The sequence below is a fragment of the Dermacentor silvarum genome, chromosome 3, assembly GCF_013339745.2.
Source record: "Dermacentor silvarum isolate Dsil-2018 chromosome 3, BIME_Dsil_1.4, whole genome shotgun sequence".
Taxonomy (NCBI): Eukaryota; Metazoa; Arthropoda; class Arachnida; order Ixodida; family Ixodidae; genus Dermacentor; species Dermacentor silvarum.
The window spans coordinates 135,668,491-135,687,264 of NC_051156.1; the positions used below are offsets into that span (position 1 = coordinate 135,668,491).

Sequence of the window (18,774 nt, forward strand, 5' to 3'; positions counted from 1 at the left end):
AGGACGGCAGAAAACTAGGTGGAGTGATGGAGTTAGGAAATTCGCAGGCGCATGTTGGAATCACCTAGCGCAAGACAGGGACAATTGGAGATCGCAGGGAGAGGCCTTCGTCCTGCAGTGGACATAAAATATAGGCTGATGATGACATATATATATATATATATATATATATATATATATATATATACCCTCTGCTAACAATTTTCTATTTCTAGCTTTATGGCGAAAGCAGTTATATCGACACTTCAGGCAAATTGTCGCGGTTGTCGTCGCCGTGATGTTCCGCATTAAATCCAAAAGCCATGTATATGAGCGACGCATAACCTGTGGGTGCGCGAAAAACACGTAACAGTGAGCCGAAAAGGATGTCGATTTGATGGGCATTATTTTCCACGCGCTCAAGTTGTAGGTCACGTAATCAAACGCGAATGTGAAGGAGAGCACGCGTCTTATCCTCTAGCCCTGCCGTAGCTGTGAATGACTGTGCGCGGCTGATGCTTATAGAGCCCACGTGCCATATATAATTGTTGGTAATCATTGGTGGGTGCAATGATAAAGGGCGACCAGGGATGGCTGCTAACTTCATGCGTGCTGTCTTCCTTGCCTGGCTGTCTTTCTGCGCCCCTAGTGTTGCAGAGTTAAGAGACGGAGGATCATCGCATATTACTCACAGAGGCCGTCAGTAGTGGACATAAAAATAGGCAAATAATGATGATGAATCTAATTTTCAGAGTTGTGGTAAAACGCACGGCTGTACGAACCGTTCGCCTCCCCCGCTGCCGACGTTCTTCACAATGCTTGCGTTGTGAAAGCGAATGCTCGAAGTCATCCAGTGAGGAATTTACAGGTTTACATGGTCCGTGCTTACTATGTCCACTATGTCCACTATGCTTACTATTTTAATTTTAGGTGAATGTTTACTACAATTTATGTGGCCACTATAACTAACCTATAGACTCTTGTAAGGGCCACACTTTTCTGTTGCGATTTTGACGAAGCCTTTCATGGGACCGGGTTATTTGACCTCATTTTTCCAACTACGAGTATGAAATCCGCAGTAAACCTCTGCGATCGCCTCTTCTTGACATCCAGTAGCGACGCGCGAAAGTACGCTGCGCGCGGCAATTCGCTGTTGAGCCCGATCAGAATCAGCGCACAGAACGCGATTGCTTCTCGGTTGGATGTCTTTTTTTTTTTTAATATTGGCTGTCAAGTTATGAGTGCGGCCCTTACACGGCTGCGATCCTTACACGGATTTACAGGGTAAGAGTCTGTAAATGTCTTCTACTTTGCTATCACTAATACTGCTTCGTCTTCCCGGCCAAACTGCACTCTTATTTTTTTAGTACTTTGAGTTCGAGTATAAGCGCTGCTTCGCATGACTTAATTCTAGACTTCTATTTATTCTTATATTGAGTGAATCCGGCTCGGCATCATTTCGGTTACTGAGTGAATTCTATATACAAGGTGCTTCAGCGAACAGTTTTCAAAAATTTCAAAGGTGGCCTGTGGCAGATGGATGGATGGATGGATGTAAAACTTTAATAAAAGTCCTGTGGCAGATAGTACAAATCTAGTTCATGAGCTCGTCTACTCGAAGAGGCGGGCATTACTTGCAAAAAATAAAAATAAAAAATAGAATGCATAATCGACTAATGAACAAGATTAGCCAATCAAGTTTTTAGCTAATTACCTTATGGCCCATGTTGCAATTTACAAATTCTAGCCGTGGAGTGCGGATCCACTTTGAACTAAATCTCAGGCTGACACCACTGTCGAGATATTAATTCTCTAACTTTGCAGAGAAATACATTGGCGTGCCAGTCACTTTCTCAACAAAACGTCGTTTTATACATCAAAGCACAAATGTATGAAAAGAACAAATTATGGGATTTTACGTGCCGAAACCACGATCTGATTATGAGGCCCGCCGTAGTGGAGGACTCTGGAATAATTTAGACCACCTGGGGTTCTTTAACGTGCACCTAAATCTAAGTATACGGGTGTTCTAGCATTTCGCCCCATCGAAATGCAGCCGCCGTGGCCATGATTTGATCCCGTGACCTCATGCTTAGCAGTCCAACACCATAGCCACTAAACAACCACGGCGGGTAAGCGCAAAAGTAACTGGAACGCCAATGCATTTCTCCGCAATGTTCGGGAATTAATATCTCGAAACTGGTGCCATCCTGAGAATTAGTTCCTAGTGCATCCGCCTTGCGAATTCCATGGCTAGAATTTGTAAATTGCAACACGGGCCATAAGTTACTGTTAAAAACCTAATTGGTGATTGTTTAATTAGTCGATTATGCATTTCAATTTTTTGTGCAAGTTATGTCCCCCTATTCTCTATAGACCAGCTCATGAACTAGAATTGTGCCATCTGCCACAGGCAACCTTTAAAAATTTTTTGACATTGTTTGCTGAAACACCCCGTATTTATGGCCTCTGCATGCAAGAGGCGATGTTTCCATCCCTAATGCGTAAATGTTGTAATTAATTAGAAGAGCTTTTTTTATTTATTTTGTAGCCAGTCGTTAGCATTGCCTAATGGAAAGAGAATCAATATTGAGACACACATCACTCACGTGCTTTTCACACGCCGTTGATAGAAGACTCTGCCGAAGGGGTCACTGAATTCAGTCTGCAGGTTTTTTTTTTTTTTTTTGAGGGTCAAAAAAAGCACGCAATGTAATTTGAAGTGAGATGAACATACATCAACATATTCATTCTCTAGGTATAGGCTATCCATTTAGTTGGCTACCTCCTTCTCTTTAAAAATATAATAAACTTTGTCCTTTGTCTATATTTAAATATAGTGTGTTTGTGCGTGGTGTTCTCAGCGGACATTAAAAAAAATGTTCATGAGAGAAAACGCGGATGAGGTAGCCGCCGCTGGTGCTTCTAAGGTGCTTGTCCTCCTATTGTCAGGAGTTGCCGAAATAAAGCGAAAGTATAAATTAAAAGCCGTGCACGTCCGCGCCAACAATGGTGCCGTAAGCTTTTTGCCACAACAAAAGTGAAAATATGGAGGCAACGCAAAAGAGTCCTCAAATTATTTGGGTAACAGAACTCCGGTAATGACATCTTAGGGGCGGGGTGGGGGGAGGGGGGGGGGAATGTCATCCCCGGGAAAATTCCGGAGGGGGCTCGAGCCCCCCCCCCCGTAGTCGGCGCCTATGTTTCGAGCTTCCTCCTGTCCTCCATTATAATGCGTCATGGACCCCCTCGTATTATTGTGAACGATCGTGGTCGCCAGTTCGGGGCCGACGTAGTCGAAGAGCTGTTGCGTCTCTATGCATGCCAGTTTCACCACGCGACCCCGTATCACCCGCAGACAAATAGTCTCGTCGTGCCAGTCACTTTCTCAACAAAACGTCGTTTTATGCATCAAAGCACACAAGTATGAAAAGAACAAATTATGGGATTTTACGTGCCAAAACCACGATCTGATTATGAGGCACGCCGTAGTGGAGGGCTGCGGATTAATTTTGACCACCTGGGGTTCTTTAACGTGTACTACAACGCAAGCACATAGGCGTTTTTGCATTTCGTCTCCATCGAAATGCGGCCGCCGCGGCCGCGGGAGTAGGGGGGGGGGGGGGGGGGTCGTGCTCAGGCCATGGTGTGCTAGAGGTGTTGGAATTTTTTGTAATGAATGTCGAAGTGGAAGAAAGTGTATGTGTGTGAAGTGTGAAGCCGGTCACGAGCACGTAGAAGTGGAGAGGGTACAAAAGAGCTTGGTAAAGCGTATATATATATATATATATATATATATATATATATATATATATATATATATATATATACGCTCGTTGGCGCCCCTCGGGTTGCACTCGTGCTCGTGCCCGGCAAGCGCTCGTGCCACTGCTCCCGCGTTCGTCATCTTCTTCCACAGCTGGCTGCGTTGCCGCTCATCATTCCAGCGTAGAATTTCACTTCTCTTCTGTCATCGACATGGTCTGGGCGTGCCAACAGAATCCGCAAATATCGGCCAAACATAATCCGACGACAGTAGAGTGGGAGGCGACCCTGTCCAGCTCGGACCCAGAACAGCAACAAGCCCTGGTCAACCGAGCCCGGACGGCGGCAAAAGCCAATGGTCTTCCGGACTAGGAGGTCCGACCACAAAACGGCTATTAATTTTCAATAATAAATGTTTTATTCTCTCTCTCTTCTGTCATCGTAATGGGGAGGCCGCGTTTACGGGGGTATGAGCCATTGACTGTATTACGTAACGGATCGACAGATTCAATTTTTAAGCAATTTAATTTCGAAGAATCGCAAGCGGCAATGGCGGGCGAATGCTGCTAACCACGCAGCTGAGCAAACTCGAGACATCGGACGCAAGCGACAAATGCGGACTTCGTCCAGCGTTGTCGACATACCCATAGACGTGCCGACCCGACCGTGAGGGCTTCCGTAGCCAAGACTCGAAAGTTGCACGAAAGGGAATGAAAAGTAGACGGAAAGTAAAGGACAAGTAGTACGAAAGGGAATGAAAAGTAGACGGAAAGGGAAGGAAAAGTATAGGTCAGGTACACACACGACAAGCTTCGATCACCCCCAATTTCTCGATAGGGGAAGGGCTGGTGAATTTTTTCAGTGTTCTTTGAGTTGTAGATTAATCGGGTATAGCGCTGCGATCGGCTGTATCCTCTTAAATGAGGAAAAAGAAAATCACCGATGATTACGATACCCCCTAATGCGAAATTTGAGCGCAGCTCTATACGTGTTTTCATACGTACATGAAACATATTGATTGGCTAGGACAATCTGTCTCGTGCGGCACGTTGCAAACGGAGCGAAGTGTGGCGCAACTGCCTCGCTAATCTGGAGATCGTGAGAGGCAGCACGTGGGTAACGCGTGGGCATGATCCACAGCAGGCGCCGCAGACAGACCTTCCAGACTATACGCGCTACTCCGGCGCCATCTCGTAGCCATCGTCGCGGCACTACGATTTTCTTCTCACGATTTCGCCATACGCTCCTCCTCCTCCGCTTTCCTCTTCGCGTCTTTCATTTGCCGCTGCAGCGCTCATTCGCTCGGTTACGAGTGACGACGCCGACGCTTGCCGCAGGAACGGGCGCCTAAGAGCTGCGCGCTAAAAAAAAAAAAAAGATTACCGCATCTTGTGGTTAGACAGTGCATAGCGAAAACCCCGGAAAGGTGCTTGTTCCGGGTTCGATCCTCGCGTAAGGATAAATATTTTTCATCAACAACGAAGGTTTCGTTTTTGTGGAACCTGAATGTGTTTCGTTTGTAGCATCAGCTTACCCACGGGTGAACGGCAATTTTTGCCCTTCAGAAGTATGTATACAAAGTTTACCCATGAAATATATTCCATGGCTTAGTTAACAAATTAGCAAATAAGAAACCAGAGTAACCACGGCGGCTTTGCGGAGCCAGTAATAACGTCGGCACCGCTAATGAAATGGAACAAAAGGGCCGTTAAAAGCACGACAATCGTACACAAGATATATTCATATATTCCTCAAGCGTCGTAATCTGCGTGTGACCAAAAAACAAAAGCAAAAAGGAACACACTTGGAGAAGTTGTTGTACGACTAGTTGGTGCGCGAAATGGGCAATGATGGAAAAATGAGCAGTCTCAATTGCAGTTAAACGCTGTACTTATAGTTTTATAATATACTGCTAAAAAAACAACGCACTCTATTTTGTGCCCATTGATGTACCAGACTATAACACGTTCCGGAAGAGCTGGGTATGCTTGTGTCACAAAAGAGCGCGTAATCAAAGCGCGCGCCGAGTGTCGCGCAAGCCGGCGAAAGAACACGCCGGCCCCGCGGCAACTTCAACAGAGGGGGAGAGCGCATACGCCTCAAGCAACAACGCTGACAACGGCACCGAAACGTCTGGAAGAGACTCGACGGAGCGACGTTAACCGGAGGGAGAGAGAGAGAGAGAGCACACGCGCGCGCCGAGACACCTTCTCACCCGGCGAGTCGACAGCCATTACCCCCCCCCCCCCCCCCCCCAGAATGCTCCGATGGTGGCGGTCGAAGGTACGAGAAAAGAGTAGAAGCTTCCCAAGCTTTGGCTATGCTACGAGATCACGGCACCGATAGGAAAGTTCGAGAACGCCTGTGGAAGCTATATAACCGCCGTGCGAGAATCGGATGGTGGAGTCCAGGAATTCAGGAGTTAAGTCCGCACCGGTGAAGTGATGTAACGTGAAGACCGAGCGTCTGCGGAAGAAGGGGATTCCCCGGCAGGCTAGTCGACGGGTTCTTCGAGCGTCTGCATTTCCGGAAGAAGTTCCTTCTTCGAGATTTGCCCCCAAGTTACGCCGAGATCGTCTGACTCCAAGACCAACCAGCACGGTGAATACGATTGGACACTTAGTGTTCCTTGTCATTTTGTACTTTACGTGTTGGACTCTTAGTGCTTGTCGTGAGTTATTTTCTTGTGTTTGTTAATACCCATCTGATTTGTATTGTGTTGTGTCTAGCCTAAGTGTGCGAGTTTGTGTGTAACTGCCTTGTGTGAAGAATATATTTTGTTGTGTTTTGACAACTCTGGGCTCTGACTCGGTCTTTGGACAGCAACCGGCGTTCGCTGGCGCACCAGAGGGCCCATTCTTAATTGTCCTTGCTTTCGTGGGATTATTTTCGGAAGCTGATAATTCGGCTTTGGAATTTAGTCCGGCGTCTGCGCCTCGTTCACCGGGGTCTGTGACAATATTTCTGGCGTCCGCGACAGGACCTTTCTGGTGCAAATTGTGCGTCCATAGTAGGGAGAAAGAGCCTAGGGTCGTTTACATTGCTATTGTAAACGATTTTGAGTGTTGCACCACGTTTCGCTAACTTGTGTGCAGAGAGCAGTTCGATTGTTGAAATCTAGGCAGATAATTTTTGCACGCGGCTAGATCTTTGAAGGGCATTATGGATCTAGAGAAATTAGTTGCCCTTGGTGAGAAGATGGGTCTTTCCGGAGCGGAACTACGGAAGTGGGTTAGTCAGAAGGAAAAAGAAGCTGTAGAAAGAGAGAAGCTAGCGGCCGAACGGGCCAAAGAAGAAAGAGAGGCGATAGAGCGAAGAGAGGAAAGAGAAGCAAAGGAGCGACAGATAAGAGAGGAAAGAGAAGCAAAGGAGAGAGAAAGACAGAGACAGCATGAGTTAGAACTCGAACGACTTCGATTGCAGCAGCGTACAGACGCTCCCGCCCAGGCAAGAGTCGATAGCACTGAAAGGGAAGAAACTAGCTTCCGTCTGAACCCAAGCAAACTGCTTGTGGCATTCGATGAAAGAAAAGATTATCTGGATGCCTATTTGCATAGATTTGAGACAGTTGCTAAAAGCCAGAATTGGCCAGAGGATCAATGGGCCACTGAATTGAGTACGTGTTTGAGCGGTGAAGCACTTAGTGTGTACGGTAGGCTGACGCCAACCGATGCCTCTAATTATGGAAGGGTGAAAGCTGCTTTACTGAAAAGATTTAGGTTCACCGTAGAAGGCTTCCGAGATAAGTTTAGGACTGGAAAGCCCACCGATGGCGAGACTGCCACGCAACTTGCCGCGCGGCTCAGTCACTATTTTGATAGGTGGACCGAACTTTCAGAGACTGCACAGGAGTACGGTGCACTTAGAGAGCTTCTGATCAAGGAGCAGTTCCTCATCAGTTGCCACCCGAGCCTGTCACTCTATCTGAAAGAAAGGAAAGCTAAATCGCTTCAAGATATGTTGGAATTGGCAGATCAATTTTTGGAAGCACAGGGAGACACCAATCCCTCCAAGATCAGAAAAGAGGAGCCAGGGGACGCAAAGAAACCGGCATCCGATGAAAGAAGAAACCCTCCGAAGCCTGTTCCGAGGTGTTATCTCTGTAACCGACTGGGCCACCATGCTAGCAATTGTCGGACCAATTTTTCGCGCCCCAACGAGGTTAAATGTTTTAAATGTGGGCGAACGGGGCACAAAGCCGATTCCTGTCGCAACGGAGTGAAGGAAACTCCCCAAACATCCTGTGTGTATGCCCCGCCAAAACATCAAGAAGAAGACATAAACGACGACTATGTAGAACTCCGAGGCGGAAAAAGAATTCCAGTCGTTAATGCGGTGATAACCCAACGCCCTGAATTTCCCGATAAGGTAATGCCCGTACTTGCCGGAAAATTGGGAGACAAACAAATCACGGTGTTACGAGATTCCGGCACCAGCAAAGTGATCGTGCGAAGGGACTTAGTAAAAGACGAGGAGCTTACGGGCGAAACCACTTTAGTTTACCTGATCGACGGTACGGTTAGGAAGCTTGCCGAAGCCAACATTGAGGTCGATATCCCATATTACAGTGGGAATGTCACTGCGCTTTGCATGGACAACCCACTGTACGACCTAATCATAGGAAACGTCGAGGGAGTTCGCGCCCCAGACGATCCGAAACCTTTGGAAGAAGAGCCGAAGACCGAACCCTCGACGATTGAAGAGCCACGCGGAAAACCATCAACATCTGACGAGAACACCGCGGCGGCTGTCACCCGAGCTCAAGCAAAGGTTCAGGAAAAGCCTTTCCAGCTCCCTTCCACGCCCGATTCCGAAAATAAACCGACCGGGACTCATAAGCACGCCAAACACCACCATCGAAAAACCAAGGACAGGAAATTTAAATTTAAGAACCGTTAACGGTTAGTGTGTGGTGCAAAGTGTTTTGATTGAGTGCACCGAATGTTTATTTATGTATCATTGACATAGTGTTTGTTTGTGTTCTGTAAACTACCCTGTCATAGTTTTGTATACTTGTTGCACATGTTATATTTCAAATGTTTGCCTTGTTACGCGAGAGATGTATTATTGTATAATATAAGTGTACTAGTTATACGAGCGATGTGTTATTGTGTAGTCCAGGTGTACTTGTGTGACTTGCGTTTGTATTCGATGTATCGCGAGTGAGGTGTGATTTGTGGTGGACTGATTTATGGACTTACAGACTCTTGTGTAGTGGACTTTTGTGCGCGCTTCTTTTGTGTTTCTTTGAATATTATTGCATAATATTCTTAAAGTGGGGGGCAGTGTCACAAAAGAGCGCGTAATCAAAGCGCGCGCCGAGTGTCGCGCAAGCCGGCGAAAGAACACGCCGGCCCCGCGGCAACTTCAACAGAGGGGGAGAGCGCATACGCCTCAAGCAACAACGCTGACAACGGCGCCGAAACGTCTGGAAGAGACTCGACGGAGCGACGTTAACCGGAGGGAGAGAGAGAGAGAGAGAGAGCACACGCGCGCGCCGAGACACCTTCTCACCCGGCGAGTCGACAGCCATTACTACCGCGTGAGCGTACACCAACAGGATGAGTCATCACCCCCCCCCCCCCCTCGAGAATGCTCCGATGGTGGCGGTCGAAGGTACGAGAAAAGAATAGAAGCTTCCCAAGCTTTGGCTATGCTACGAGATCACGGCACCGATAGGAAAGTTCGAGAACGCCTGTGGAAGCTGTATAACCGCCGTGCGAGAATCGGATGGTGGAGTCCAGGAATTCAGGAGTTAAGTCCGCACCGGTGAAGTGATGTAACGTGAAGACCGAGCGTCTGCGGAAGAAGGGGATTCCCCGGCAGGCTAGTCGACTGGTTCTTCGAGCGTCTGCATTTCCGGAAGAAGTTCCTTCTTCGAGATTTGCCCCCAAGTTACGCCGAGATCGTCTGACTCTAAGACCAACCAGCACGGTGAATACGATTGGACACTTAGTGTTCCTTTTCATTTTGTACTTTACGTGTTGGACTCTTAGTGCTTGTCGTGAGTTATTTTCTTGTGTTTGTTAATACCCATCTGATTTGTATTGTGTTGTGTATAGCCTAAGTGTGCGAGTTTGTGTGTAACTGCCTTGTGCGAAGAATATATTTTGTTGTGTTTTGACAACTCTGGGCTCTGACTCGGTCTTTGGACAGCAACCGGCGTTCGCTGGCGCACCAGAGGGCCCATTCGTAATTGTCCTTGTTATCGTGGGATTATTTTCTGAAGCTGATAATTCGGCTTTGGAATTTAGTCCGGCGTCTGCGCCTCGTTCACCGGGGTCTGTGACAGCTTGATAATTCCGAAACAACTGGATTCCTCACAAGAGTGTACGTCTTTTAGCAAATTTCACAAGCCTGACTGCAAATGCATATATAAGTAAGGCGCCAGCATAGCACATGCTTATGACCGCAAGTCGTTCATAACAAAGGGTTGTGTACAAGAAGAACAATACTTTATTTGCACAAAAGACTTCGTTGCCCCTAAAACGGGGCAATTCGCATAGTCGGGCCCCTATTCCAAGGCACCGCTGGCCCACGCCATCCTTTCTGCCCTCCGGACCAGCCTGAGCTGGTCCCCGAGGGCAGAGCTGGATAGCAATGGATAGCAATGTGTTGTGTAAGTCACGATCAGAAACTATGCTGTCTTATCGTAGATTTCATTAAACTCGAACTCTTCCCTACACAGACATACACAAACACTGGAGATCGAGCAATATTAGATAAGAAGATAATAAATAAAGGTTGGCTATTTCGACAACGATCTGCGTCCGGAGATCACTGAAGAGGACGATCTGGAGGCAGACTTGCCTTCCGTCGCGGCAAAGGAAACAGCGGAGGTCTTCCTACGTTGTTGTGTTGTCTCCGCGGTCGCTATATTGTTCGCCGCTTCAGCACCAGGGTGGTGAAGGGCGCTGGGCCTTTCTGGCGACGCCAAAGGCCTCAAAGCTTTCGGAGCAACCATCAACGGTGCAGAGTCTGGCGCGGACAGGACACCGCAGAAGGCGGCGAAGGCCGTCACGCCCAGGAACATGTCGAACGTCATTTCGTTTATGTGCACCAGGAGTGACCCGCCGAGCGCCCCGAACTGACCGATGGCGTACGACGCAGATATGCCCATGCTGCACACCTGCGTGGGGAACATCTGAGCCGTGTGCACGTAGATTGGGCCCAGAACCAAGGTGACCAGCACTCGACGCACTTCCCTAACGACGTCAACCGCAGCCGGCATCGGGCTTACGATGCCATATGCCGCGCAGGAAGCGCTCGTCAGGCACAGGAGCATGCAGAGCGTGGCGCGGACTCCCGCGCGCCGCATGCTCCAATAGGCGGCCGCGGCCAGAGGCGTCTGCAGCGCCACGAAAAGTTCGTCCTCCATCGCCATTGAGGCGACCACGCGGACGCCTCGGAAGTTGATCCCGTAGAAACCGAAGAACGTGGTGAACCAGCAGAGTTCGACGGGCAGCGTGGTCCAGCGAAGCAGGGCCTCCTGGACGAACGTGCTGGGCGAGAGCACGAAGGTCCTATCTCGCGCCAGGTCCAGCCTCTCGAGTCTCTCGCGGAGCGTGTGGAACGCCTCCGATGCTCTTTGCGCCGGTACGCCGTTGACCGCGGCGGCCAGGACGACGACCTGCTCGGCTGCTCGTGTTTTCCAACTGGCCAGCAGCCAGCTCGGCGATTCCTCGAGCAGGTAGAGGCAGGAAACGAGCAGCGACGTGGGCAGCATGAGGACCATCTGGATCGTCCGCCAGTTGAGGTGGTAGAGCTCGATGAGCCGGTAGAGGACGGGCAGGAGCACCGTGCCGCAGCTGGCGTACACGACCACGAACAGGAGCCGTCGCTCCTTGCAGGTCACCTCGTAGAGCAGGATCAACACGACCACCGTGATGCTGCTGTTGGCGGCCGACACGACAAAACGCGAGGTCACGAAGAGGCTGTACGAACTGGCGCCGACGCATCCGACGCCGGCGACCAGGAGCGTGGCCACCCAGGCGTTGATGACGGGCTTGCGGCCCCAGCGGTCAGCCACAATGCCCGAGACAGGCACGCACATCATGGCTCCCGACAGGTAGACGGCCGAGGAGAAGGGCACCATCCAGGCTCGGCCACACACCAGGTCCCACTGGCTGACGATGCTGTCCTGCGGACTGGCCGTATCGTACTGCCAGGCGTCGCACTGGACCTCCTTGCGCGTGGAGTTCATCAGGTCCTGCGCAGAATAACAACCCACACGAAATGAGTAGCAGTAAATCAGGCGGAGAAAACAAAATAAATTCCGAAGTTGAACGTTTCAAAACAACTCACGTGCTACGAGAGACGTAGTAGTGCATATGTACATCGGGGTTAATTTTGACCACATGGTGTTCTTTAATATGGGCCCAAAATGCGGTGCACGAGGGTTTTCGAATTTCCCTTTCAACGGAGTGCAGTCGTGGCTTAGAATCGGACCTCGATCTCAGCAATAGAACGCCATAGCGGCTGATGCACCACAGAGGGCAGTAACGAATAAGTCTGCGGCTTGGTAGTTGTGATCTTGTGTCTCCGAGCCTTTCTGCAAGCGTGTTAATTGTTTCACCTGTCTACACCCCAACTGGGTCTGTGTGGTCCTTTATGGATGTTTAGAATTAGTAACTCCAAGAATGATAAGGTCTGTCGCCAAGCTTGGCGGCGAAAGTCGCATGACTCGATCGTGACGTTCGAGGTCGCTGCAGTGTGGTCATCTCAGCAGTTGCCGCGTAACACGTAAATAAATCTGAATCACACCTTTTTTCCCTACGCTTGGACCTGAGATTATGGCGTCTCTTGCAACTTATGCTACTCTCGATTGCATAACGCCCATTACAGCAGTGTCCCTTAATTCTGTGTATAGAAAACGCGGCAACCCCACCGGGAGTGGCGGATCGTAGACGGTGCACTGGCTGAAGCTGCCATCGGCGAGCAGCGGTATAGCGACGTTCTTCCAGGCGCCGCCAGGCAGCTGGCCAGCCAGATCGTTGGGCGGCCGACACCAGTGGTCCACGGGCCGGGCGACCAGCCGGTACGAGAACGCGTGGCACAGCAGCACCAGTGTGGACAAAATGCCGAAGAGGAGCACGCGCCGCTGGAAGGCACCGTGGCCCATCACATCGTGCAGGCCGCCAATGAGTTCGTGCACTTCGCTCGTCGTGTCGGGTAGGGGGCAGACGCTGTACAAGTGACTCTGCTCGGTGGCAGCACATGCTCCCATAGCGGGGGGCACTGTGTTCATGACGCGTAGCTGCCTGTTTATCCACAGAGTGGCTGGTTCATCCAGACGTCTACCGACAAGACGTGAAGGCGTCCGAAAGCTTCTTCAGGTATGGTATGGTATGCCTTATCTGATGGCGCATACCCACTGCGGGGGATTGGCCAAGATTTGGGTGGGATTAGGCAATCTTTTTTAATACTAAAATCGGTAAAGCTAAATGGAGAAAATGAACAAAAATAAAATATTTAAGAATTCAAGAAAATCTATTTGAAGCATTTATAAATTCCTCCACGGCTGAGCAAATATCCCTGTGGCACTTTCCAAGAGAGGAGGCTCCTAAAGAAAGGATGTTTAGAATAGAAAAGCTTAAACCAAGCTGTGCAAATTTTGATTCTAGAATATTTTTCCTTAAAGAAGAAAAACGTCGGCAGAATATGAAAAAATGATGTATTGTTTCATCTTCTCCACAGAATGGGCACAGAGGGGAGGGCACCAGACCAGCCCTGTGACGATAGAAGTTTAATATTGGTACCCGACAACGTAATCGGGTAAAGATGACTTCAGTTTTTCTGGTGTGAAAGGAATTTTTGGGCCAAGGGAATAGGAGGTGTCGATATTCTGAGAAATTAGCTACAGCCGGGTTCAAGAAGTCTTGAATAATTGAATATCTCCTGAATCTAGTAGTCGTTAGGTAAGCTATTGTAGGAAGTAATCGTAATACAGGGCCACTGAGGGCCGCTCTCGCGAGACTGTCAGCCATTTCGTTCATGACTAATCCTTTATGTCCTGGCACCCAAAGCAATCTAATTAAATTTATGTGGGCAGGCACTAGAAAATGAAATGTACGTAAAAGGTTAGTGACACTATTTGCTGTGAGCGAGGAACATAAAGATAAAGAATCTGTTATTATTACTACCGCTGATATTGATGAATTTAGTTTGCGTAGGGCTAGAACTACAGCTAGAAATTCAGCCAGAAATACGGAAAAGAAGTCCGGAATCCTGATTGCGAATGACCAATTTAGAGCAGGAGAGAAAATGCCAATTCCAGATTTTTCTTCACACTGTGAGGCGTCTGTCGCAATGACCGTACTTATTGATAAACTTAATAAATGGTCTTGTAATAGGCCGTTTAATATATTATAAGAAAGGAGTTTTGCGTTGTTTGGGTAGATGTCATCATATATGATTTGTAGGTTTTCTCGCACATCACAAATAGGCGGCACCTCCCAGATACGTACATTTAAGGGATTGATTAATGTTTGTACGAAGACCACCTGGGGTGTATGAAAACGAGGCCAGTGTATTCCGAAGAATAGTGCAGGCTGGGAAATGAATATGTATTCTAATCTTGTAATAGGGGATTCATACAATTTTAAGATTGTTTGCACCGTCAGTAAGCGAAATCTACACAATATTGAGGGCAACCTGACTTCTTGGTGTAGTATGTTATTGGCAACACATTTGGGTAATCCACAACACAGTCGTAGGGCTTCCCGCTCAAGCAGAACAAGGGGACGTAATTTATAAGCTGGCGCACCGGAAAATAATACACATCCAAATTCTAAAATGGGCCGCACATACATTTTATATATCATTAAAAGTGGATCTCTCCACATTCCGGACCGACTGTTGCACAGCTTACGAAGCATACCAACGGCTCTCACTCCTTTTTTAACTATTTGGTCAATATGGCCGAGCCAGCTGAGGGAACCGTCAAATACTACACCTAAATACTTCACAGACTCCACTTGAGGTATAGTCTCGAGGCGATAAGATAGCGATATGTTAACAGGATTGTTAAGAGGGAAAACCAATATCGAGCATTTTCTAACGTTAAGTGAAAGGCGAATTTTGTTTAACCAGGTTTCTATGGCATAGAGGTAGTTTTGTAGTCGATAATATAGAGAGTGGATATCACTGTCTGATGCGAAGAAAGCAATGTCATCTGCGTATACGTATGTTTGTACATCTTGATGAAGAGGAATGGAACACATCAGAATGTTAAAAAGTAGTGGTGAAGTGACAGCTCCTTGAGGAACACCACGTGATTGATTATAAATACTCGAGGAAAAGCCTCTTAGAGAGCAGTAAAATGTTCTTCCGTTTAAAAATTCATCAATCCAGTTTGAAAAATAATTTGGAATCTCTAGACTTCGCAATATATCTAATACGATTAAGTGTTCAACGCTGTCGTATGCTTTGGAAATGTCTAACGTCACGAGAGCACCTATTTGCCTCTGTCGCCGTGCTAATTTTATTCTACTTTCTAAGTCCACGTGAGCATGCCAAATGGAACATGATGGTCGGAATCCAATTTGGCAGGGGCTAAGCAAGTCTTTGTTCTGTATAAATTTAATCATACGGGCATATAGAATTCTTTCGATTAATTTAACCAAATTTGAAGTTAGGGCAATTGGTCTAATATTATCTATTGTATATCCTTCCCCATGATTTTTAAGAATTGGGATGATTTTAGCGATTTTCCACGCAGACGGAATCCATGAAAACCAAATCGAGTAATTTACAACAGCTAAAAGGTCATTAGAAGCTTCCTTAAATAAGATTCTGATCATAGCAGATGTTACCCCATCCACGCCGGGAGCTGAATCTGGAAGCCGCTCCACAATTTCAGCCAATTCCAACATAGAGATTTCTGTAAAATCATCTGATGCCCTACGTAAGCGAGAACAACTTGGCAATACGGAAGAAAATCTAAGCTCTAATCCCTTCGCAATTTCTTCTAGTGATTGTTTTATTTCATCGCTGCTTAAGATTATAGAGTCAATATTAATTTGACGTGGAAGAACTTTTCTACTGCGGAGAAATCGGAACAATGCGCGCTTATTTTTATTGTTAGACAGGAAATCAAAATGGCTCTTTCTTCTTCTTCTTCTTCTTCTGCTTATGAGAGAAGGACGTGCCAATTGGCACCGCTCTGTTAATGATGATGGCGAAGAAGCAAATGATATGCTGGTAAAATTTTCATTACAGACCTGAACGAGTCGCGATATTTGTTGCGTAAAGATATTTATATCCAGCTACTCCGCGCTATGGGGGGAAAATAGGGAAATGACCACGAAAATGCACAACGCGGCCAGGCGCTACGAACAGTGCTTCCAAAGGTGATGATGAGGACAGATCAAAGATGCGAAGCCTATAGTGGAGAGCATAGTGGAAACGCACGTTCCTTAAGAACAGTCGCAGTTTCGCCCGAAAGGCGAAGCATCGATTGCGATAGCAAATTACTGGACAGCTATACGAAGTACGGATAGTAGTTTTATCGACCATATAAACTTGTAAACATACGCATACTAACTAAAATGACCAAGCATGGTGTCACGCACGCACAAGCGAACAACACATCTCACTCGATGACCGCGGAAACTCGCTGTGAAAACGCTGCAGTGAGGAAGCTCGGCAGCAGCAGCGAGCGAATTGACCTTCGGGCTGTGTCTCGCATCAACGCAAGCTAAGCCGCGAGAACACAGCGCACGGCACAGTGTGTCCCGACGCAGATGGCTTTCAAGAACAGCGGCGCGGCCGCCTGTGCTGCCGAAAGTGGAGTGACGTCTAGAATAAAAAGTATTCTAGGTCACTCTACCCAAAGCAGAATGCCCCCCCTCTCTCTCCTCCCCCATAGCGTTGTGCGAGACGAAAGACGACGCGCTTAGGAGCGCTTCCTTCCCGCTTTCCTCCCTTGCGTGCGCAAGATTGAGCCGCGATCGCCGGGTCACTCTCGCACGCGTTCACTCGCACTTACAGCATATACGACGCGCGGCGACGATTTGATCGCCCTTTGACTTTGTATGGAACCTCAGCGCGACGGCGACGCCGATGGCAGAAATGCGCCTGGAGTGTCCATATAATTGCTATCGCACTAAAATTAAATAATGTCTGACTGACTTGAAAACTATAGTCAACAAGCCAGGCATGCAGGGATGCTCCTCAATTTTTAAAAAGCGCGATGCGCCTGCGCTTAATCCTCCACGCTTCAGAAAAACTACGCACATCCATCGCAAACGTTGGAATCTATGTGAAACGAAGCTTTCGTGAAGCGGTTAATCAAATGTCATAAAGCTAAATGCGATGCTTCTTTATTGTCATTCTATGCAACGCGTAATCTCAAGCAATCTATATGCTTATGCGCCGTATACAGGTCACAACCTAAATGTCATGTCATTTTATGTTAACGCACTACACCAAGCTACGCAAAAATGAACACAGCAGTTCACGCGGATGCACATTGTGAGACGTCGACGCAGTAAGTGTCCAGAGGACGATGACGATTCTTGATGTTTGTCGGGAAAATTGTCCGAACCACAACACACGCGTGGACGTGCATGCGTGTGCTGTGCACACGTGAATGCACTTGAGACGTTTCCGTCGGGCATCTGGGCAGGTGGATTTTTTATTTTAATTTACGATACTGGTGGCCATAAGGCCGTTACAGGGTAGGTTTTAAGGCATCACAAGTACAATCTGCGTCTTACAACAATAAGTTATCAAAAATACAAACTGGGTGTTACAACAGTAAATTACATCAATGAAGTGTCAGTCATAGAAAACCGGTAAACTCATAATTTGAACGGTAGTTATAAAAATATAAACTGTGAGCTACAACAGTAAATTACATCAACGATGTGATCACATCAACAATTACGATGTGATGCCGTCCGGCCCCTGTGACGACTAATGTCTGCAGAGCAGCCTGAGCCAAGTTCCTCGAGGGAAACAGACACATCCATTTTAAGGACGCGCGTCGCGGTGATGCTGCTCAGAATTTCGTCACTGATTTTTGTTTCATAGTTCGTCACCACATCTTCCACAAACCTTGCACAGATGTCTTCTGCCACATCGACCACGGATTCGAACGGCTGCTTCGGAGGACCAAAGCACCGAATGGATGTGGTTCTTTCGGGCACTAGCCAAGGCCACGCACCATGCTCCATTTGAGGGACAGTGGATTGTGTTGGTCAAGGTATTCGCAAATAGTCTTCCTCCGTTGGTCCAGCGCCTATCTATGCGATGTTGGATTTTCTTCCGCGTGTCGCTCTGCACATTTAAGGTAATAAATTCACGCAGTGTGCTTGTGTCTCCTAGAGGCCTGCGAACAAATTGCACAAAGCTTCTCAAATTCCACTTCAAGATATTTTATGTTCTACTTAAGCGCTTTACTGCCTACACTTTTCCTTACAAATTGGGAAATTAACCCGGAGGGAAGCAGAAGAACAGCTGTAAATCCAATGATGTTTGAGTGTAGGTGAGAATGTGATCACCGCCGTGAGCATGAAAGGAAAAAAAAAAAAAAAAGAAATAGCCCTGGGCAGCTTCACACTAAGTGGTGCGAAGACTGGGCTAACAGCGAAGCTAGTGGTCCTTAACTAGCTTTAACTTTGCTTTCCTTGCTTAACTTGGATTGGCTTGGCTGGTTCTTAGCTTTGCCTTTGCTTTCCTTTGCTTAACTTGGTTTGGCTTGGCTTGTTCTTAGCCAAACTTAGCCGACCCCGAGTATCGGGATGATACTCGGGGTCGGCGCGCAGTCTTCTAGCCCTTTCTCGGGTAGCGGCCCGGCGCTTTTCGCGCCGCGCTTCCTCTTACTTGGGAGTGACTATCTTCTTCGGCTTTATTTAATAAAGGCGAGCAACATGAATCCCATGGATTTGCCTTGCGTTTGGAACACAAACTTCATCGAGGGGCTAAAGAATGCCGACGCACACGCGTGAGCAGGTCAGGATCTTGTGATGTACCATTTGTCTCGTGCAATTATTTCCAGGCCATTTCCCATGTAGTGAGGCTGGGTGA

General features: G+C 47.7%; 2 protein-coding genes across 2 annotated transcripts in view; both read right to left on the reverse strand.

The window, feature by feature from the left end:
* LOC119445803 (calcium-transporting ATPase sarcoplasmic/endoplasmic reticulum type) overlaps positions 1–18,774 on the reverse strand; it is a 663,011-nt gene that overhangs the window by 586,552 nt on the left and 57,685 nt on the right. The gene's annotated exons all lie outside the window — the stretch shown is intronic.
* LOC119444810 (solute carrier family 22 member 7-like) lies at positions 5,496–12,970 on the reverse strand. Its single transcript, XM_037709152.1, has 3 exons — positions 12,632–12,970; positions 10,555–11,953; positions 5,496–5,509 (listed from the first exon to the last, which is right to left on the reverse strand). The coding sequence occupies exons 1-3, from the start codon at positions 12,968–12,970 to the stop codon at positions 5,496–5,498; spliced, it is 1,752 nt and encodes a 583-aa protein (XP_037565080.1).